The 22,583-nt window shown below is 39.0% G+C and overlaps 3 protein-coding genes across 23 annotated transcripts in view; all 3 read left to right on the top strand.

Moving 5' to 3' along the window:
- The window catches only part of nav1b (neuron navigator 1b), a 99,765-nt gene extending 96,059 nt beyond the window's left edge, over positions 1 to 3,706 (top strand). For all 18 annotated transcript variants that reach the window (XM_042219011.1, XM_042219009.1, XM_042219010.1 and 15 more), the window contains 2 exons: positions 60 to 257; positions 358 to 3,706. In XM_042219011.1, the coding sequence (XP_042074945.1) occupies positions 60 to 257; positions 358 to 441 (282 nt within the window). In that variant the 3' untranslated portion in view covers positions 442 to 3,706. The remainder of the gene's footprint in view (positions 1 to 59; positions 258 to 357) is intronic.
- Positions 3,707 to 3,991: 285 nt separating this feature from the next.
- mybphb (myosin binding protein Hb) lies at positions 3,992 to 16,169 on the top strand. The gene is made up of 12 exons (XM_005917957.3): positions 3,992 to 4,248; positions 5,245 to 5,307; positions 5,465 to 5,599; positions 6,225 to 6,392; positions 9,732 to 9,820; positions 9,905 to 10,100; positions 10,181 to 10,320; positions 10,490 to 10,649; positions 13,366 to 13,502; positions 14,727 to 14,913; positions 15,043 to 15,096; positions 15,790 to 16,169. The coding sequence occupies exons 1-11, from the start codon at positions 4,056 to 4,058 to the stop codon at positions 15,072 to 15,074; spliced, it is 1,500 nt and encodes a 499-aa protein (XP_005918019.1). The 5' UTR covers positions 3,992 to 4,055; the 3' UTR covers positions 15,075 to 15,096; positions 15,790 to 16,169.
- Positions 16,170 to 19,781: 3,612 nt separating this feature from the next.
- LOC102292315 (synaptotagmin-2) overlaps positions 19,782 to 22,583 on the top strand; it is a 27,685-nt gene continuing 24,883 nt past the window's right edge. For 2 of the 4 annotated variants that reach the window (XM_005917954.3, XM_014332292.2), the window contains exon 1: positions 19,782 to 20,130. The gene's annotated coding sequence lies outside the window, so the exon portion shown is untranslated. The remainder of the gene's footprint in view (positions 20,131 to 22,583) is intronic. The other 2 variants (XM_014332294.2, XM_014332293.2) reach the window with 2 other exon arrangements.

Raw genomic sequence — 22,583 nt, 5'->3', positions numbered from 1 at the left:
CCTTTCACAGGAAATGCTGTAGTCTAATTTTACTTTGGTGCTATGTTGTGACTCCTCAGGTCCATGGCCAAAAGGCAGTATGGGAGGACCCAGTGGAGTGGGTGAGGGGCACCCTGCCTTGGCCATCTGCCCAGCAGGACCAGGCAAAATTGTTCCACCTACCTCCTCCCAGCATCGGCTCCAGCAGCCCCTGCCAGCCAAGTGAGGAGAGGCCTCACAAAGAGACTCCGCCCAGCTCCATGGAAAATGATCCTCTGGTAATAGAGACAGTGTCCCAATACTTTCTATTATTTCTTAAACTGATCTGCAAACCTGAGAAGTTCTAATTTCCCAAATCTCTCTTTTGTTTTTTTATAGATGGCAATGCTTTTGAAACTTCAAGAGGCTGCCAATTTCATTGAATCACCAGACAAAGAAGACCCTAGCCTGCCTAAACTTTGAATACAAAGCTCACACCTAAACACTTGGCTCTCCAATTTTTTTGTTTTTGCTTACTGTACTGCAGTGTATGCAGTGCATATTCAGGAACAAATGGACCCTCAGAAATGGTTGTGGGGCTATTAAAAACCATCATTCCTGCAGGAGAAGTTTGAAAATATGACTTATTAAATCCAAATCATTTAACCCATTCAGTATTTTCAAAAAACTGTTAAATGAAAAGCTATGTTCTCTTACTTAATTATATATTTAAGAATCACTTCACATAAATCAGATATCTTTACCAGTATGGTAGCCCTCAGTACTTTTAGATTGGTGCTAGTGGATTGTTAAGAAGTCCATCAGCTCAGCACTTCAGCTTCAGGGGACTTCTGCAACAAAACACACGGTCAATCCTGTTTTATGCTCAAGGGCACCTTGAAGTGTTTGTCAAAAAGAGCCATTGGAAAAGAGTATGACAGCATCACAGATACCAGTCTTTCTTGCAAGGTTCTTTGGCACATATCTACTGTATCAGTCTTTGAAGGCCAAATCTTACATATATGCAATCCTGAACTCTACAGCCCGAGCAGGTGAAACTTATGATATGCCTTAAGACAAAGACATCAATGTCACCTCAACTTAAGCAGAATATACTGGTGCTTTTATCAATAACATCCTAAGACAGCCGCATCCTAAGCTGTTTCTTCAGCTTTCTATATTATATATTACAGTTCATCATGGTTACGTTTCACAGCAAAAAAAAAAAGAAAAAGTCTGAACACTCCAAGCAGAATTTTCAAAATATATTTTTACTTTTTCCCATCTTCTTCATAGTTTATCAGTTAAATCTGCTGTCATACTCTTTTGCATAAAACAGAACTTATTTATCAGTGATGTAAGTTCATCACTTTGTCGCTGCACACTTAATTTTGTTTTAGTCGCTACTTAAGTAGTGCCACCAATGTCGCCATATGTATCAGGTATTAGATACTTACTACACAGGGATGATATAACTTAACAAACAACCTCTAATGAAGACATAACGAGTAAATGTTATTTAAATCCAATTCAAGATTGTTTCTCTAGAACATTTATGTAGGAAAAGGCACATCTCTTTCAAGTCTTTCCCCAAACATTCAGACTAGTTACTGTGTATATTCTGTAAATACAGTCAGATTGCATTGCAGTTACTTTATCTACATTAGTTGGTGCAAATATCGAATATACTGAACCAAATACTGTACTTTAATCATGCATATTGACTGTCAAGTTAGGGTTTTAAGTTCAACTATGAATGTATAGAAAATACCTATACAGCAGCCGTATAACAGTCATGTAGGAGGTGCTTTTAAAGTAAGCCTTATCAAAGTTCTACTGCTAAACACTTTTATTAATGGCTGAGCAGGGTGGCTTTAGAGCTGCCTGTTTCCGTTTCATTTTTTACACGCTTCACAAACAAAAAGAACATTTTCTCCCCACTCATGTTTAATTTCATTTAGGTACGGTACTCATGGTGCTCCTTAAAAATGTCCCAAACTGTTTTAGTGTTGGATAAAAGCTGTGTAGATGTTCTGGGTAGGTTAGCAAAAAGTTGTCTGTAATTTCTGTCAACCGCAAAAGAAATATGAAATATATTTGGAAGAAAATGTGTGACAGTTCATAGGAGATGTTATTAAAGACATTCTGTAGTGGCTGAAGTCATGTGAGATCTTATACGGTATATACCCGAGTTGATGTCCTGCAGTATTTATGTTTGAGAGGATTTTGGGCACATGATGCAGAATCAAGTAGTAGAGAATGCTTATTCCAAGGCAAGAGTTAAAAAGATTTAAAATGCTTTATGAAGAATTTGGTGTAGATGTGTGTAAACACGCCCCCTATGGAGTAAATGACAGATTGTTGTGCAAGTGGTGTTGAAATAATTCTTTATCCCCAACATTTTGGTGCTCAGACTAAACTTCACCTGAAGTAAAACCTGTAAATGAATGTTGGACCACTTAAAGACAGCTCAATAAGAAAGTCTAAAAACTTATGTCTGAGATGCTTCATGCTTATTTGCTTTATTGCACTGTTTGTATAAGGCTGGTTTTAAATTTTCAAGCTAATCTGCAGCTCTTACTGGTCACAAGCAAACTAAAAAATGAATGAAGAAAAGACATCGAAGAGCAAAAACGATGTCAAGTGTCTGGGACTCTTACCCTGACATCATGCTGACTTTGATTACTGTAAATATGTGAGGTATCAGACTGTGTTACAAGCCCCTCTCTGATCTGTTTTGCAGGTTAACTAAAGCCATCAACTCCAGCTTCTCATTCACTGGTTATTGTGCCTGTTGTTCTGTGGTAGCTGTGATTTGTGTTTGCTTACTAGTGTACTGGGACTATGCAGCAACTTCTACTGGTGTTGGCAATCAGCAATGATGAAATTCACAAACAAACGCTGTGTTTTCATATGGTCGGGCTTTGAGTTCTTAATTCGGACCAAACTGCACCACATGATAAGTGTCAGCTGAAGATACAGAGCCTTAAAGAGAAGAGGATTTGTTTGGTGATACATTGAAGACAGGGTTCATAAGTTTAGCTGATGTTTTGTCCTTATGAATGGCAACTAAAGTAATGCAGCTGGACTTGTAAATCGTCAAATGACAATAAAAAACGAAATAAAAAGCAATTCAGTTCCAGTTTATCAAATCACAACAGTCCCCTCAAGGGAGGTTAAAAAATCAAAAGATGAGGTGGAAATAGTTCGCAGTTAGTCTGCATTAAAACAAGTAAAAAAAACAATCTGACATCTTAGGCCAATACATGTTGCTGAATAGTCATATTTTCGCAAAGCTTGTTGTGGACTAAGATTAAGAAAACAATGTTACGATGTATGCATTGTCACTAATGTGCAAATGTCAAGGGTTTCTAAGTGTTGTAAATGCATGTAAACTTGCTGTGTGATGAAAAAATGTTAACATTAATGCATTGTTTAGGAAAATCATTGATAATAGATGATAATGTTTTCTTTTTTTAATACTCAGATATTTGATATTTCTTTTTTTTTTCTAAAGAATCCTTTGTAAAAGTTAATTTCTCTATTTTGTACAGGGCATCATTGTAAAGTCTGTAAATATGTCAGCATTCTGGATGCGGCAACAATCACTGAGGAGGAAAAACTAAATCTGTGAGAGAAAGATATATTTCTTCAAAGTTGGGTCCAATACATGGATAAGGCATGCTTCTGAAGGCTTTCATCCACTTATCACTGTTTGTTGAAATTAATAAAATACATGTTATATTTATTCTGTTGCTTCTTGTTCAAGTTGACATGAGTGACCTGTTACTAGGAATTGCAGTAACCATTAAGTAATAGAGTTCATCATCATATCAAATTGATTTAAAAAGGCTTTTTTTTTAAATTAGTAAAGCAGTTAGTAATATACAGTATGTACAGTGAGTGTACAGACTGGGACAAATTGAGTGGGGTCTGAGTCATACATGGTGTCGGTATCCATTACATGTAATACATTATTAGGGGGCGGCGTCTGAAAGTGCCGAGCCATATATAAGCCTGCCACCCCCGCAGGAATGATGGCACTGGATACAGTTCGAAGGACTTAAACGAGTTGGGAATTAGCTGCCATCTCCAACATGCCGTCCAAGCCTGCCCCAATCAAGAAGGCGGCTAAGAAAGAACCAGCCAAGAAAGAGGAGGCAAAGGCTCCAGAGCCGGCTCCTGAACCCGCCCCGGAGCCCGCTCCCGTGGAGGCCCCCCCGGCTGAAGCTGCGCCTGCCCCAACCGAGGGAGAGGCCCCTGCTGCCGAGGGAGAGGCTGCGCCACCTGGTAATTACCCGTGCACAGCAGTGTCTCAAACGGCCCACCTTTAATCATTTTTCTCGATGGCTGAACTTTTGATAAGTCGTTAACTCTTTAATTGATCCAATGGTAACTTTTTAGACACGTGCACTTCTGAGGGGTCAGTGTGAACTGTTCAAATGCTTACTTAGCAGAAACATAATGACGCTAACTTGCATGTTGCATGTTTTACAAGCAGATAATCCTAAAAGTCACAGTGCATTATGAAACGTTTGTTGTAGGAATGTATGTTGACAGTGCATGTTTATCGACTAAAATACGTTTTTCTATAATCTACAACACTTAAATTCGTCTTGTTGAACACTGATTTTGAAATCTAGCGCCAACATCAATGCTCCCACTGACTTGACTCACAGTCACACAGAGGAGTATGTGTTCATTTTTATTTGAATCGTTTAACTCCATGCTGGAAATGCACACTCAGTGATGTCTTCTACCATAAAAATGAGTGCACTAACCCTTAATATCAGCTGCCACTCCTGCTTTTGAGGAATTGCCAGCTGCCTCCACTGATGATGGTAAATTAAAGGACTTCACTTGTTCATTAGTGCTTTAGCAACTACTCTAAGTGACTTGTTGATAAAACTTTCTGCAGTGCTTAGTCTCAAAACATGTTCCACCTTCCTCAATGCATTAATTGATAATATATAACACTTAATAATAACTACTTTGAGTGCAGCGATACAGGAGGCTGCACCAGCAGCAGTCTCTGCTGGTGTTAATCCAACCTGCAAAAATAGAAAACGTGTTCCTCTTCACTCCTCTCTCTCCTTAACAACTGAGATGATTTTGTCATTTGAGACTAACTGGATGGAAATTCTCCATGTGATAGCATTGTTAATCCTTTGAATTCCCAGCAAAGGGGACAGAGAGCTGTGAGATGCATAGCTGGATTATATTTGATGCTGTCGCTCTGCTCATTATATGCTGCCAACAATAATACAAATGCCTGTTTAACATCAGCTGAAGCTGCTGAGGCACCTGCACCAGAAGAGCCTAAACCACCTACGCCCCCACCACCCAAAGGTAACCTTTTCTTGAAGAAGAAACCTATTTCATTGTTTTTTGTCATTTGCTTTGTGCTTATTACAACATTAAAATAGGGAAATGTATTCCAACATACTATAAGCTTTGTCTTTAAAATTCATTCATGTAATAATTGTATTTTATGTGGCATCTGCAGAGCCCACAAGCGCTCCTGTGGATCTCTTTGTTGAGGATAAGAACGACACTTCGGTCACTATCATTTGGAGCCAGCCAGAGAATATTGGGGCTTCAGGTCTAGATGGGTACACCATTGAAGTCTGCAAGGATGGAAGTAAGCCCTGCTCTTCTCTGAACCACGTGCATCATATAGCAGCATGTCCACGAAAGGGGTCAGATAGTGGTATTAATATACCCTGACAGAAATGTCAGCTGACCTTTGAATTACTTTTTCAGCTGCAGATTTTAGGGTTTCACAACGTGCATCTTTAATTGCATCATAGTTTTTCATTTTTATTTTTTCAAAATATAGTCAGGAAATTCTTATTCTTTTCTGTTTTAAAGTGTGTCTGGCACATCAGCAGCAGCTGTTCCTGAAGTGTCAGTCGCAGAGTTATATCACGAGCTACCTAACTTCTCCCTACAAGGAAAGAGGCATTTCAGGAGCCGCTGCAGTCTTGCTGGACGTTCTGCATTTAGACTTACAGCACTAAGCTAATGTCAGCAGCAATACAGTGCGGGCTTGATTTAGCAGACCCACACAGAAATTTAATGAATATGAACGCTGCAAAAAAGGAGTGCTCACTGTCCTGCATTTTTCTTAGTGCCTGATAATTTGTATAAATTCACTCAAAATCAAACTCACTCTTTCTACATTTTGCATATTGGGCAGACTCTTCCTTTGAAAAACAACAGCTTTTTAAACTCATTCATCATTGTGTGTAATTTTTCTCATCCAGCTGAGGATTGGAAAGCAGTTAATGAAGAACTGCAGAAGTCTTCCCGCTTTGTTATCAAGAACCAAACCACTGGTGACCGCCTGAAGATCCGAGTGGTTGCTGTGAACGAAGGTGGCCGCAGTCCTCCCGTTAGCCTCCCTGAGCCTGTGTTGGTGAAGGAGGTCGCTGGTAAGAAGTGTTTCCAATAGAGAACATAATCTGAACATTTTCTATAAGGGAATTTTACCTCTTGGAAAACCAATTATTTACAAGATAAACTAAAGGGTACTAAATCCTGAATTAACAATACTATTTAATATATTGTCCATACTATTTATGTATTTAATACCATAAACTAATTGTTTTACAATTAATCAACCATAAAAGCTGTAAAAAATCATTCCAAAATCAGGCCATTCTCTACTCTTATTTCCCAATTTTTACATCAGTGCTGTTTAAGAAATCCACTAGATAAACAGACGTTCTACATCATATATATGGAATTAAACTTTCTCCCAGGTGCTAAATGATTAAATTTAGTGTTTTAAGAGGACAGTGCGTACCATCTGAAACAGATATAGCCTAAAGTTTATCACGTGAAAGGGGAGTTGCAAAGCGCAGGAGTCAAAGCTAAGAAGCTCAGCAATGTTTTTCCTCTCAGCTGTCCATGTCCTGTTGGCACATGCCTGCAATGTTGCGTTTTAAAACTGTGGTGTTCTCTCTTGTTTCCACTCTAAGTTGAAATCCCGACCGAGCTGGCAACAGTGTGATAATTACACACTTGATAAGTGGACGGTTTTACTGTTGCTGCACACCTTACAGTGTTAATCATAGACAGTATATGTATCTGAGCTGAATTGCTGTGAAAGATGATTGGACCCTGAGGGCTTTATAAGGAGGAGCTGCATGACTCTGGGTCCCCTCACAAATCATCGTTATGTGTAATGGAGAGTCAAACAGGGAGGGAAGGCAACTTGATCCCAGCTGAACTGGCAGTCTTTCAGTAGTCACATTAACCATCGTGTTCACCATAGCGGGTGGCCTCCATATAGAATCAACTTATGAATGGTTTCCTACAAAATTACCACAAAGCTTTAGAAAATAACTGGGATGTCTGTGCTGTTAACACAGACTTTTCTATGGAGGGTTTGGCATTGCTTCGTGATCCCTGCCAGGATTCACGCTGAGGGGAATGTCAGGCTCCCTTCTCTAAGATCGATGGTGTCAAGTGATCTGACTGCAAGCATTTAGGGAAGGGTTAAGAGCAGAGAGGGGGTGGATGGGAAATTCCAGCGTGTCCTGACTCAGAGTAGAGAGGGGGTGGATGGTATCCTTCTAACCTCTCAGATGACACCTAAATCTCATGACACCGCTGGAGATTCACTGTTTATCTTGAAACATGCCATGGACTTTACAGCACAAATCTTTATTAAGGTTAATCCTCTCCACATGAAGTGATAAGACACCTAACATGCAGTGTATACTTTCTAATACCTTAGCTTACCCTCTTTTTGATTTTGATTTTTATACAGTTAACAGTTTACATCCCATTTAATGTTTACTCATCATTTGCTTTTAGGAGTGTCCAGATGAGTGTCTGCTTATCTCATCTGCGATTTTAATGCATTCTGATGTGAGTGGGGGTAACCGAATCTCCAAATCATGCGTCATGAGAAGCGATATACTGACTAAAGTACGCCTGCTTTATTTAGAGACCTGACAAATGTTGCTGGGCTGCACTCAGCAGGTGTTGCTTCTCTGCAAATCACTTTTACAAACAAGCTACAGCAGAACACTTCCAAGTGTTTAACCATCTGAAACATTTGTTTTTCATTCACTGATTGTCAGCTTTCAGTTACATCGCACAAAAGAGACTACACAGCAAGGAACTAAACAACAAGTGTAGATCAATTTTTGTGAATACGATAATAAATAAAGCAACAATTAAGGCATTCATATCAACTTTATGTTAATTTGATTTATATTGATTTTGGCATGAAAACATACAAACGTAATGTTTGTAAAATTACATGTTCATAGGTCTCAGTTTCTTTCATATGCAACTTCATGTGTATGCCATATTAATAAAGATGCATATATATGAATTTACATGCCTGTACACTCAAATACTATCTTGCTTAAGTACTCTCCTATGTTGTAATGCACTAAATAGATCGAAAGACTCTATATAACTCCTAATCGCTCCCTCACTTACTTACTCAAGATCCTGTTGAGACTTTTCAAAACAAACTGAATCACGTGAAAGAGCAGATTGTTTACGGATGAGAATTAAAAAAGAGCCGCCAGGTGCTAAAAAATAAACCGTAGACTCAAACGTTAGAACAGGCTTTTCCCCGCAGCACGCCGTGTAATAAATACTCACAAAGAAAACGGCGGCCGTTACAACTTATGTCTAAAAATGTATAGTTTCATGCATCTGTTAAAACACTCGACTCCAGCTACATGACGCGCAGCTGGAAACACTTCCCGCAAGTCGAGCTGCCCGAGATTCACAGAATTTACAGAAAATGATACATTTGTGTGATTTATATCGTTATGGGATGATAGAATTCTTATATCGGGATATGAGATTTTGGTCATATCGCACAGGCCTACAGTCAACTATACAAACTCATCAAGAATAAATAAAAAAATATCACAGCTAGTGTAAATAACAATAAACCATTTTAAAAATGACTCTCTTGCTTGACAGAGACTGCAATATATTTTTCACACAACATAATGCAGGCAGCACGAGGATGTGGTGGTTAGAACTGTTATCTCTCCGCAAGAAGGTTCTGGGTTTCAATCTAGTGGGTGGGACCTTTGCGTGTCCTCTCTGAGTGTCCTGGCATCCTTCCATAGTCCAAAGCCAAGCATGTTAGTTTGAATAGTGATTCTAATATGTCTTTAGGTGTGACCTGTCCAGGGTGTATCCCTCCTTTCACCCTATAACAGCTGGGTTAGGCTCCAGCTCAACTGTGGCACTGAATTGTATAAGCGGAAGAAAATGAATCAAACAGATGGATGAATGGACAATGCGATGTTAAATAATGGTTCCCATTGAGAGTAAAACAAATGATAAATAATGATAAATCAGGCTAATGTATAGGGCGACAGTACCTTATGATTCACAAGTCACTATTCTATGACTGAGCCTTGTTCTTGGTTTCTCTGTTCAATAAGGACAGATCATTAGAAGGAATTGAACGTGATTTATTGATCTACAGAATTCAATTATGCTATTCGCGATTAGACTGATGACTTAACACAAGAGAATGAAATTCCAGCGGTGATGGCATTAGGCCACAATCCTAGATGTTGGTGGTGGTGAAGATAAGATGGAAACTTGGATGGAGTGACTTGCGTGAGGCGGAGATGGGGTGGAGGTGGGTTCCAAAAGAGAGAAGGAATGATTTACACTAAGCAAGTTGGAGGGGTCCTGCATACATATATCTTGCAAACAGCATACGAAAGAAAATAATTCAAATAACCATTAATTATTTTCCTCATTGATTTCCTCTCCAGATCGTCCCAAGGTCCGTCTACCTCGTTTTCTTAGGCAGAGATATGTCGCTAATGTTGGAGACAAGATCAATCTGACCATCCCCTTCACAGTAAGATTGGAAGATTTCTGTGCATCACTCCATGGGTAATAAATAACACACTGGAATTCACTGTCTGTTTGCTTCTTCTCTCAGGGAAAACCCAAACCTGTGGTCACCTGGACAAAGAACGGGCAGCCCCTTGACACAAAGAGGGTGAACATTCGCAGTACCGAAAGAGACAGCATCCTGTTCATCCGTGCGTCTGAGAGAGAGGACTCTGGAGTGTACGAGATGTGTGTGAAGGTGGATGACTTTGAGGACAAGGCTCAAATTACCCTTCAAATTGTTGGTGAGTAAATGTCTGATACTGTGTGAGATGCCTTTAAAACTGTCCTATTTGATACTCAACCCATGCCTGTTTGTTCGCAGAGCTGCCAGGGCCTCCTGCCACTGTAAAGATTGTGGATACCTGGGGTTTCAATGTTGCTCTAGAGTGGACTGCACCCAAAGACAATGGAAACACAGAGATCACGGGTTACACAGTGCAGAAAGCGGACAAAAAAACTGGAGTAAGTATTCTGTACCAAAGGGCCGCTTGTTTTCAGGTCATAACAGCTAACTCATTCTGATGATTAATAGTCGCATCCCACTGATAAATTACATACCGCATGTCCTGAATCCCCAATACGTCTGCTAATAATCCATCATGTCTGTGTGTGTGTGTGTGTGTGTTTAAAGGACTGGTTCACTGTGTTGGAGCATTACAACAGACTGACTGCCACCATCTCAGACCTCATCATGGGCAACACCTACAAGTTCAGAGTGTTTGGTGAAAACAAGTGTGGAATGAGTGAGAGTGCTGCTGTTACAAAAGAAGAGGCCAAGATCTTGAAGACAGGTACTTTTTTTAAAAAGAGCTATAAGGCATTAGAAGGAAGATATCAGAAATGTTTTAATTTATTCATTCATTCAGCAGTGGATCCTGCCTTAGATTTGAAATTGTTGGCATCTGCCATCAGTAAGTCTTTTTTAAATTTAAACTAAATTTAAATGAGAGCAGGGACAGTTTTTTGTAATCATCATCATCATCATTGTTTATTTATATAGCACTTTAAAAACACACAAGGCTGACCAAAGTGCTGAACAATAGAAACATAATACATACCATACGAATAATAAATACGATAAAATAATAAACATAGCGAAAACAATAAAATACAAGTCAGTCAACCACTGAGTCAAAAGCCAGTGAATAAAAATGCGTTTTCAATCTGGATTTAAAAACCAGCACTGATGTCGATTGCCTAATGTGAAGAGGAAGATTATTCCAAAGCTTAGGAGCCACGATAGAGAACGCTCGGTCTCCTCTCAGTTTCAGCTGTGATTTGGGGACTGAGAGCAACAGCTGCTCAGCTGCGAACGAGTGGGGACATAGGGCTTCAGCAAATCAGACAGATACGCAGGTGCCAGACCATTTAAAGATTTAAAAACCAATAAAAGAACTTTAAAATGAATCCTAAATTCAATTGGAAGCCAGTGCAGGGAGGCCAGGGCCGGAGTAATGTGCTCAAATTTCCTTTTACCAGATAAAAACCGTGCCGCAGCATTCTGTACTAGTTGCAGGCGTGTCAGAGTGCCCAGTCCAACCCCTATTAAAAGGGAGTTGCAATAATCCAAGCGTGAGGTTATAAAAGCGTGGATAACAGTCTCCAAATCACACCTTGAAAGAAAAGGTTTAACCTTCGACAGACGCCTGAGTTGATAGATATGACGATTTCACCACCCCATTCACGTGGCCATCAAAGGTAAGTGCAGAGTCGATTTTTAACCCAAGATTGGTAATCGAGCTCTTCAGGTGAGGGGTCAGAGCAGCAAGGTCAACATCAGGGATATCAGAGGAATGATTTGGGCCAAACAGAATTGCTTCCGTTTTACGTTCATTAGAATAGAACTAAATGAATCAAAAATTCACTTCTGTAGCGTGAAGTGTGGTTGAAATCCCTGACAGCTAATCAGGGGACCAATAAACATTAAACTATTTGATTACTATTAAGAAAATGTATCACCCACTAGTACAGTATACTGTAATCCCTTTAATCTTACTCTAAAATGCAACAAGAACAGCTGGGTTTCAATTTCCTTTATTGGGAGGAAATCAATTACAGGAACCGCAGACAATCCAGACAGCTTAAAATAAAAGATCTTGTGCAGACTGAATGCTCCACTTCTGAAATTTTTTTTTTTTTTTTTTTTTTTTTTTGTCCCGTTTGGATCTTTAGCCATCAGAATTGTTGTCTTAAGGCCAAGAAAGATGCCAAGTGGATTTATTTTACCAAGTGGATCATCATGGCCTTGCCATATTGGTCCATTTGATTGACCTTTATTATAATTATGAATTTATTTTATTTTCAGTTGCTACAAACGGGACAGACATGACTGGGGGATAGGACAGGGAGAAAGAATGAAAGAAAGAGGGAGAGAAAGAAAACCAAAGGGGAGAAAGAAAAAAAACAAAAAAACACCCCAAAAACAAACAAAAACACCTGGGTCACCTGTATGGAGAAAAAAAAACAGAAGAGAAAGCAAACAACAAAGAGCAACATAATAAAAAAAAACAGCACCATCACAATAAACTTGCTAGCAGTAGATATCAGTAGATACTAAATAATAAACGATATTGTGCAGCACGCAAGATAGACAGCGCACAATGTGCTTTGAGGCAGCAGCCAAGAAAGCTGTAGTCCGCGTCTGTGAATACCCGTGTGCACACCTGTGTGCATACCTGTGTGGATCAGCATGCTTGTATTCCAAAGGTTTCTCCATGTAATGATCTGCTAGGGCGTGTGGGGAGCCATAGCCCCGTCCACCAGGGTATGAAGCAGGTATGGAGGAGATCCAGGCCCCAGATATCCAGAGGTCCCAGAGTACAAGGACCCGAGGAGGACCACCAAAGGGGGGGGAACCGTGCCACCCTCCTGGGAAGAGCTGAGTAGAGCCCCAAAGGAGAGGTCACCCCGCAGCTATGGAGCAGAGGCCAGAGGGGGTTGCAGTGGCACTTCTGAAATCTTTGACAATTTTTGCATTTCAATAAAGGACAGTTCTGGAGCCAGAAATGAACATTTTGATTTGTTTTACAATAAAAACTAAAAAACAAAATCGATTTAGCTTGCTAAAAATTTGTATGACTTAAAATGGCTTTTGACCCCGTTAGTCACATTTCTTTTCCCGGACAACCTGGTCAGGATTTGTTTTTTCTCACATGTGGCACAAAACAGGAGACAGCCCACATTAGATGTGTTTCCACTAATAGAAACACATCTGTTATGTGATCCCTGGATAAAGCGTGATGCACAACGCAATATACACAACAGCAAATTGTTTTCTGATATTTCACTGGATAATTACCTCTATTTTTCTTATGAGCGGACAGTCAGACATCACACTGACTTTTCACTCAGAAACAGGTTAGAAACCATTTGATGTGCGATATGACTGCATCAGACAGTTTTGTTCTCCATCACCTATGTGAGGGGATGTATAGAAAAGGCCATGGGTGCAATTCATGTTTCTAATTTTTTTCATTCTACATATTTTGTGTTTTCCTCTATTTTCAGGCATTGACTACAAGCCTCCTGACTACAAGGAACGTGACTTCAGTGAGGCACCCAAGTTTACCACATCCCTGGCTGACCGGGCCACTACTGTTGGCTATAGCACCAAGCTGCTCTGCTCCGTCAGGGGATCCCCAAAAGTATAGTAACATCTCTCTCTATTTGCACTCTATTAGCACTTCAACAGCACCAATTGTAAGCTCTTGTTGGTCTCAAGACAACAGTAGTGTGCTTTTTAATTTCAGTTCAGTCTACAGTCATTAACTTGATGGACCAAGTTACTGCTTGTAAGATAGATCACAGAGATCAATTGAAGCTTTTTTTAATAAAACTTGCTTGATGAATCCACGTGAATTGTATTTACATTTTTGTAATTCTCTAATTCAGTTCATATATTCATAATATATGAACCGCTGTCTTAAGGTGCTTTATACTGTGAGGTGGAGAGTGAACATCAGTGATCAGTCTCCTCTGCTTGCTTAAATACTTTTTAATACGTTTTTCTTCTCCCACTAAATATCACATTTTAAAAGGATAAGCGAAATAAAAATGCTCTATGTCAACACCTCAATCCAAATATCTACTACAGACAGGTGTGAAAGCTATTTTATTGGCTACTTTCTGGTTGCAGTTTTGTTTGCAAATTATCGCCATATAAAAGTGTGGGGACGTACCCTTCTATTAAATTCTTCATACAGACTCTTACAGAAAGAAAGAAACATCACAATAATCGCAAGTAATGCTAAAAGGATAATAACTAGGTAAGAATCTTCGAAGTGCTGATCTCATGTAAAACCACACCCCAAATGTCCACCCGGGTTCATCATACTTCAGCACTGTAATTCACATGTATTATTAGGTCCCTGTTACTACTACCTGTTATTAACAAAATACAGAAGTTGAAGAATGTTTGCTTTGCTTAGATAATCGCTACATATGTAGAACCTCCGACACAGTTCTGGTCTTTAAAATATTAAAGTCTAAATGTGCATGCAGATTCGATTTTACCAGAGGTGCAAACTAGCTAGACTGTTCCATAGGCACCTTCTTCCTTAAACATACGAAAGCTGCACCCATTAGCTCATTAGCTCACTGTCTCAGTCCCTTACCTCTTCTTTCATGTCTGCAATCCACTAGGTCACCAACAGGATGTAGGATAAATGGTACTAAGCACAATACGATGCAAAGAGGTCACCAGATATTTATTATCTTTTAATGCCACTAAACTCCCAAGCTGTGTGTGTACGTTGTTTCTGCTTCAGTCCCAAAGCCACAAATATGTCAACAATACTTCTGTTCATAGTCTTTGCAAGGTGTTTTGCTCTTTACATCCAGTTATACTGTATGAATCGGTTTTTCTACAGCCCAAGATTGAGTGGATGAAAAACCAGATGGTTATTGGAGATGACCCCAAGTTCAGGCAGATCTGTGTCCAGGGTATCTGCTCCCTGGAGATCCGAAAGCCTGGCAACTTTGACGGAGGTGTGTACTCCTGCAGAGCCAAGAATGATCACGGAGAGGCAACTGTCAGCTGCAAGCTGGAGGTCAAACGTAAGTCAGGATCTTAAAGCTGTACTAAAATCCGAGGTCTTTTGGATATGTGTAAAAACTCTATTTCAGCTGTAGGACTTGCTTTGCCAGTACCCAGTATCCTGAATATCACGTGTCTTTGTTATACAGAGCCAGTGATTGCAGATGCCGACAAGAAATAAGCTGGCATCATGACGCTCACAGGTGAGAAATCTGATTTATTTATTTTTTTATACTTTGACACTTTATTTGCTCTCAGAATATCAGTACACCAAGTATACAACTTTGTCACAACACTTTTAACAGAACGGTAATATTTCGGGGTTAGCTTTGATTGTAGTGCTGTTGTAGCTGGACATTTGTGTCAAAACAATTAAATAAGATCCATTGGATAGGTTGATCTATGTGTGTCTTCACCAGCTGCCTAAATGACTTGGTGTCCATACTTGGAGAGAACTAAACTTGGAAAACATGGCCACTGCCACTGAAATGCTCCAATCAGTAGCACCCATAAATTAAAACTGTAATGACTCCCCATGCACTCAGTTTGGAGACTTAATCACATTTCATCAACTCAGCAGAAGTAGCTGCAGTAGCTTCCTTCAGGAGCATTTTATTTGTAGGTCACTTCTTAACACTTAAACAGTACAACACATTAAAAAAATACAAGAAAATTATTTATGTGTGCTTTGTTTCAAATCACTGCTGTTTTTGCAGCTTAATTTATTTCTTAGCATATGTTTTTGCTATTTGTTCAACTGATCCAATCCCAAATTAGACTCAGAAGGAAAGGGGCCTTTGCAGTCTCAGGTGCCTGACAGTGTTTCTAAAATGGTCATCCACACTGATAAAAAAAAAAACTTTTGTAGTTTAAATAATGTCTTTGTTTCCCTGCAGGAAGGTGCTGGATTCCTGGAAGAACATGTATATATGGCTGGTGACCACACTGCCTAATGGATGTAGACTGATCTATCGCCAAGCGCTAACAAATATTATGAAGAACATTGAATTATGATGAAAAATAATTACAATTAAATATTAAATATCATCAGTATCGCTACAACTGCATTTTTAAGTCCATATCCTTGCCCACAATCAGCTTTTTCCCCAACAACAAAGTCTATTGTAACTAAATTATGAATTTGTCAGACACTGTTCTTTCCTATTTTATCATCTAACACCAAGAATTTTGCAGGATGGATCTTCTGTTCCTCGTAGGAGAACTACATGTAACATCAATGAGTTTATACCAATAAACTATTTAATTTCTGGTTTTATTTTTTCAATACATTGTTTTCTGTAAATTGTAACCACTGCCATGTAATGGCTTCTATTGTGTACAGCAGTTTAAATAAAAACTTAATATTGTGCTATGATAATCTGTAAAAGCTCTATGGAGGGGAAAAATAAAGCAGGGATCATACATGGAGTACACTTATGGTGTTATATATTTATATAGATTGCAATTGTTTACGTTGATAAAACAAGCTATGCTTGCTGAGGGTTTTAGAATATAGTTACACTTCATTTTTTAGGCCTGTTGGTACTGATTTACTTTATTTACTAATTAAGTGTGCTACTAATTTGAGCAAAAATAAAGAATTCAGTTGCTCCAAATACAAATAATGGATTCCATGTAATTGTACACAAAGTCTTTGAGCAGGTTAGGTAAGCCAAACACATTTAAAAATGCTGTTTTTAAAATTCAATACTACCTGAAAGATAAATACAGGTTTAAACTCAGTTTTGAAATTCATATTTTCTTTATAATTTTTTTCTATATCCACACATTTATCTAATACCTTTCCCTTTCAATGCCAATACTGCTACTGAGTATATGAGGCTTCTGGATGAAGTCCAGTAAGAAACTGGAGACAGCAGTGTTGTTCATGTGACTCTTACAGACCCAAAAGTACTACAGTATGCCAGAACGTCCATAATAATAATACCAGTGTATAATACTGAACTTGTAACTATTTGGTCTTGAAGTTATTGGCATAGTGATACAGTACCAGGCAGGATGCCAGAGATATCCAGGTTACAGAGACGCATGGGTTCACACACAGGCTGACAAAATTAGCCCTAGTGCTCCATCTCCCATGGGTTATTTTAGGGATCAGTAGCTCAGCTGGCAAAATGTGCTTTTAAGTCACAGTAGCCAACTGATAGAAAATTTTTAAAAAGGAATGGATAAATAAAATTATTCTGGTGGCAAAGTAATAAAAAAGGGAAAAGTGTTCAAAGCCTACATCATAATGAGTGACCCAGCTAAAAAAGAAAAGGCAGCTTTATTCAGATTATTTGAGTGTGGCGCCCTCTAGTGTTTCAATTAAGTAATGACATCTAGAGGAACTAGAAATAAAAGGATAGACTGTCAAATGAAAACTATATTCATAAGTCACAATAAAACCCGCAAACATGACTTTTAGAGGTCAACAAAGATCAACACAGTCAAGTGTAATTTATATGTCTTTAAATAGATAGGCTCCATTGTTTCCTGACATTTTAAGGTACTTGCTTAATTTGCATAGTGCAGCTTTAACCTGTGGGCTATGAGCCATAATGGGTCTCAAGCCTACTTCTAGCTGTTCCCTGGATGCTGACATGCCGCAATAGGGTCATGGAGCAAGAGACTTCCTGTCTAATTTAGATCCTGAACTGAAAAGGTTTCCAGCTCCCAATGAAAGGCGTCATTATATCACAGATGGACTGTGTAAAAACATGCATTAAATAATATATTATATCCACCAAAAAATATATTAATAGTAGAGTGAGGATTACGGGTTTTTCTTCTACTTTGAGATCAAAACATTGCTGTAAGGCAAAAAATATATACTGCAGATATCCAGAAATTCTGTTAAAAAATTGTTAATGCAGTTTTTGGATATATTCCAAATAGCAGAAAGAACTCCCTAGAAAGAGGTCCGTGGACGGCAGCCATCTGTCTCAAACAGTTACTCTGAGTGAGTGGAGGGAGCATTGAGGGAAACCACAAGGAAAAGCACTGGATATGTTGGTGAGGCCAGCAACTGCAGACCAAAAATGTGTGGTTACAAAGATACCTGTAGAAAGGTAGCAGGGAGACGTTTGGTTTAAAGCACAGCTGTTCATCCTCATAGTGCAGCTAACATCATTGTATTCTTTGTCTCGTTTCACTATTACATCTTCATTTTATATGTGAGCCTCATTAGACTCCCTGCTTCACCTTTATGAAACCAGACCTTCACAGCTGCTTCAGGCACATATTCTGCCTCTAATCTCCATGTTGAATTACCACTGTGCCTCCCTTTCATCTATTCCAATTTATTGCTATAACGTTCAGCAGGAGGCAATCACCAAATATCTTCTGGCTGAATAATTGGATTCTATCAAAACTTTTTTTTCTCCATCATCCTCCCCTCTGATCAAGAATAGGAGCAAATCAGCACAGCAGAATGTAAAGTTCATAAAAAAACCTGGATGCTTCAGTGATGCAGCATCTGTGACACATCTTGCGGTGTTGCTCTAATTGTGGGTAATGCGCCGAGCACTGCCCGGTCACTGCTACAGGATGTCAAGGGTAACGCCAAAGGCAATGAAATGGTGCGTCGCTCTTGAAGGGTAGCCTGACTGCCATTTGCTGCAGAGTTTTGGCTATGGTCCCAGAAGGTTTAATAAGCGTAATGGTGAAACTGGCCGTCACAACAGTGTCCTGTCGTTGTTTTTCATTAACAAATGTTGCACCAGTAAATCAGCTGGATAGACTGTCTGAGCACACTTTTCATTTGCCAAAGATTTAGGCTGTTAAGGAGGAAGTGGATACTGTTATGCGCAAACAAACACATTCCTCCTCATTTCTTTTAAACATTTACAGGTACTGTTTGGGGAAATTGGTGCCTCTGGAAATTGTGTATTTTTATGCTTCTCCCCGACCACACAGTACGTGGATTTTTCTGGAGGAAACTGCAGAGGAAGGCTGTCCAGCTACCATATTTCAAATTAAGATGGCAGAATGAGATTTCATTTAGTCAGTTTCATTATTTTAAAACCAAGATACTAAATAGATATGTGAAAAGTAAAAAAAAGAAAACAAAAACAAAAAAACAGCCGTCTTAAAGCTTATGGTATATCACAAAACCTTAAAGAGATGGCCAGTAGACAAGTATACAGTAATATGCTGTCAAACCAAACTAGACATTTCTCTGCTGGCATCCTGCTGCATTAAAGCTCTACATATATCACCTTGACTCACTGACCTTTGCACTTTTTGTTGTTGAATACTATCTCCCATGTGAATGACACAGTTATGTGTCTCATCCTACTTTCTAAATTATTTACCAGTTACATGTTGGGTGCTTCTGTAGAGTGGATGAACTACTTTGCCATTTCTGCTTCACATTAACTGCTTCAGAAAAAAAACAACAAACTTCCCATCTGTGTTCTGCTTGCCTCTATACTGCAGCAAAAACAGCCCAAGTCACTCCCCCTCTCCCATCCTCTCTCTCCCTTTCACCTCCTCCCCCTTTTCCTCTATCCTCTCCGCTCACACCTCACTGCACTCAGGTCCCCATACAGTTCCTGCAGCAGGGAGGTACAGCACCTTAAATCGAGCTCTGTTTTGAGAGGCACTGCAGACTGCTGGTTTCCACGTTCACCCTTCTTTTCATCACTCATCGATCCCCCTGTTTTTATACTCCCTCCTGCTCCTCTCTTTGTCCCCCCCTTTCTGGTTTTCCTCCTGCGTCTAATTCTCAAAGCTCAGCAGTCCCTGTCTGCTTGTACTGAGGGAAAAAGTGATAGAGTGAGGAAGAAAAGAGGAGGAGCACAGCTATTAGTGTGCCAAAGAAAATCTAGACCCCTCCCTATCCAACTGATGACAAGGAGAGGTTTTATTGAGTTGCTCCTTAGCCAATGAGCATGCAGTGCCGGGAAATACAGCAGTGGACCTGCACCGGCTCTGATGCTTGTGCTTATTTCACTGTGTTAGAACAATGTTAATGAGTGTATCCTCTCCTCCCTGCCCGATCTGAGCACGCATTAGCAACAAACTGAGTCTCGTTTATGTGTGACTTCTAGGACAGAAACCTCCCCCAGGTGACACTGGGACCTGCTACTACTTTTTTTTCTTTTTTTGCAATGTATTTCAAGGGTGGGATGAGTCAAAGGGCAGACTATTAAGACTTCTCTCATCTCTTTAAGAACATATCTGACCCTGTTTTCCGCTCTCCTTGGTTAGGAGGAAGCACATCTCTCTGCAAGGTAAGCTGCATTTTCCCTCTATGTCCAAGCATTCTGTTACTGGTTCTTTTGCTGTGTGGCAAGTTGTCACAGAGGCACCTAGCCTCATTACACACATCCTGGATGAATGTAGAAAAAAAAAAGCCCTGCACAGAGAAAAAGAGAGAATAAATGGCTCAGGGGTAATTAGAGCAGACAGTCTTAGCACTTCTCCTTTTAATGTATTAGAGAATCTGCTATAGTGGAACTTTTAAAGCATGCCAGTAAGTCCCTTAATGACTGGTGCGTAGCATCATGTAGCGCTGCAGTATAATGTTACATAATAAACAAAGCACGTATGAGTGAGATAGAACTTGAGAACTGAATTTTATTTCACTGTTAAACAAATATTAATTGACTTTCATTGGCTGATTATGACAAAGATGATTATAAACTGATTAACAGTGAGCGATGATTGATTTTTAGTGCGCAAACATTAAATTGTTATGTGTAACAGATTTTCATTTGTTTCATTTTTTTCATTTTCTCACTGTTTTGTTTTTGTTTCTGTTATTTTATTGGTTTGTTTTAGTGTGCGAATGCTCTATAGGGATGATGGTACTCAGTTTAATGTTATACAGTAAAGATACACTGGGAGTGTGTGCAAAGTCAAATTTGCTGAGCCAGCAAGAGTGAAGGGCCCACATAGAGTCTGCAGAGCTCAGTGTTTCAAATGAATCTGAGTCATCTTATTAGTACTTAGATTGGTGAATTTAAGTACTCCATTGCAGCCTTTTCTTTAAAAAAGATTAGATTTGCTTGGCTGAAGGTGATTGAAGGTAAAGCTCTCTGCATTACAGCCTCTGATGGATACTGAGTTGGGAGGCACATTCTTCATGTTAAGCCCCATATCTCATCTCCAATATCTGTTTTTTCTGTTTTCTTTTTTAGTTTCTAATCAATTAAAAGTGACTCACGTTTTGCTGCAGAAGAGGGGGAATACTCTCTTTTGCATCGTTTGTTCCTGGGCTGATTATGATGCAAAGGTGTGAACAGGTCAGGTGATGCTGTAGTCTCTTTACTCCCCAGGGATATTATGAGTACATGACAGGAACACTCCTCAGAGTGTGTGCCAAATGAGGATTTTCTTTATGCATTAGCAGAGATGAATCAGTGCATGTGCAGGTGCAATATGTTAGCAGCTGCATACATATGGCGCATTTTGTGCTGCAATAGATGCTTAACAGAGTAACATCTTGTTTTTTGTTTGGTGATTTTTTAAAAACATGTAAACAGTATACCGAAAGCTGCATGAAACAAAATCAAGCAAAATATCACATTAACATTTGCTGATTAACTGTACATATCTTAAAAGCAGTGGAAGACATGTACTCTTGTTTAATCCTAAGCATTCTCAATAAAATATGCATTACTTTTTATCCAGTTTCCTTAATGAAACCTCAATAACAACACAAAATATATTTCTGATTACACAGAATTTATACACCATGTAAAATAAAAAATATAATCACATATAGTTTTGGCAACTTTATGACTTTACAGCCACACATCAATGCTGATTGCAAAATCTGAATAAACCTGGAAAACGAAATCTTGTAACTTTTATTATCCCAAGAAGTCTGTTTTTAATTTACTCTTTCAATATCAACTCCATTGATTTAAATCTGCACATGCATATTTCTGCTTTCATAATCATAATAACATTATTTTAGTTTTATTCAAATTGCATGATGCTTTTAAGATGTATTTTGTAGACCCTTTGTTATCCATGGACATTACATTTATATGCACCACTGACATCACATGTCATTTTTTTTCTATTCTCATCTTATTTCCACCCAGCTCTGTCATTCCATTGTTTTAAAAGCATTTAGACATTTATCTCTTACACACCTGCATTGTTATTTTTTCTGTTCAGTTTATTAATTGTACAGTTCTTATCATAAACTATAAAAACTGGAAGATGGTCAATGATTTCATTTACCAGTTATCAAATATCAGCTATGCCAGTTAGAAGCTCTATCTTCATATATCATAGATGCATATATATCAGTACTGTGGCCTAACAGAGTCTAGAGTTCTTCTTCTTCTTCTTTTAAATAAACACAAATGACTAAATATTGATTTGTTTGCTTTCTCATATATTTTATACATCTCATCTGTAGGACTTTTAAGATGGTCCAGGTCAAGTTGCTATGGTGACTAATCAAAAAAGAGTGACAGATTTTGAGATTAACAACAAGACTCCAAAGTTGTACGACACATTAAAAAAATGGTTCAACTACATCAGTTGAGTCATTTCTAAAATGTCTAAAGAATCTTTGGACTATGAGAAGAAGAGGATAACATCAGTGTGTATTGTTTTGCACTGCACAGTTTTTGTTGCTGAAGTAGCAAAGAAGCTGCATACAAAGAGGACACGCAAGGACTTGGTGTGTTGTGATGAAATCAGTATGGCATTTCACGGGGGGGGG

Source organism: Haplochromis burtoni, unplaced genomic scaffold, assembly GCF_018398535.1.
Source record: "Haplochromis burtoni strain Fernald_Lab_line unplaced genomic scaffold, NCSU_Asbu1 Contig_26, whole genome shotgun sequence".
Lineage (NCBI taxonomy): Eukaryota > Metazoa > Chordata > Actinopteri > Cichliformes > Cichlidae > Haplochromis > Haplochromis burtoni.
Note: the sequence above shows the minus strand (reverse complement) of the source record. Positions and strands in the feature narration are given on the sequence as shown.

What these genes read in the sequence shown, in the direction of transcription:
- mybphb (XM_005917957.3), top strand. Translation starts at nt 4,056, where the DNA reads ATGCCGTCCAAGCCTGCCCCAATCAAGAAGGCGGCTAAGAAAGAACCA. An exon ending in ATCTGACCATCCCCTTCACA is followed by an intron (nt 9,821 to 9,904) that starts GTAAGATTGGAA and finishes TTCTTCTCTCAG; the next exon opens with GGAAAACCCAAACCTGTGGT. An exon ending in AATTACCCTTCAAATTGTTG is followed by an intron (nt 10,101 to 10,180) that starts GTGAGTAAATGT and finishes GTTTGTTCGCAG; the next exon opens with AGCTGCCAGGGCCTCCTGCC.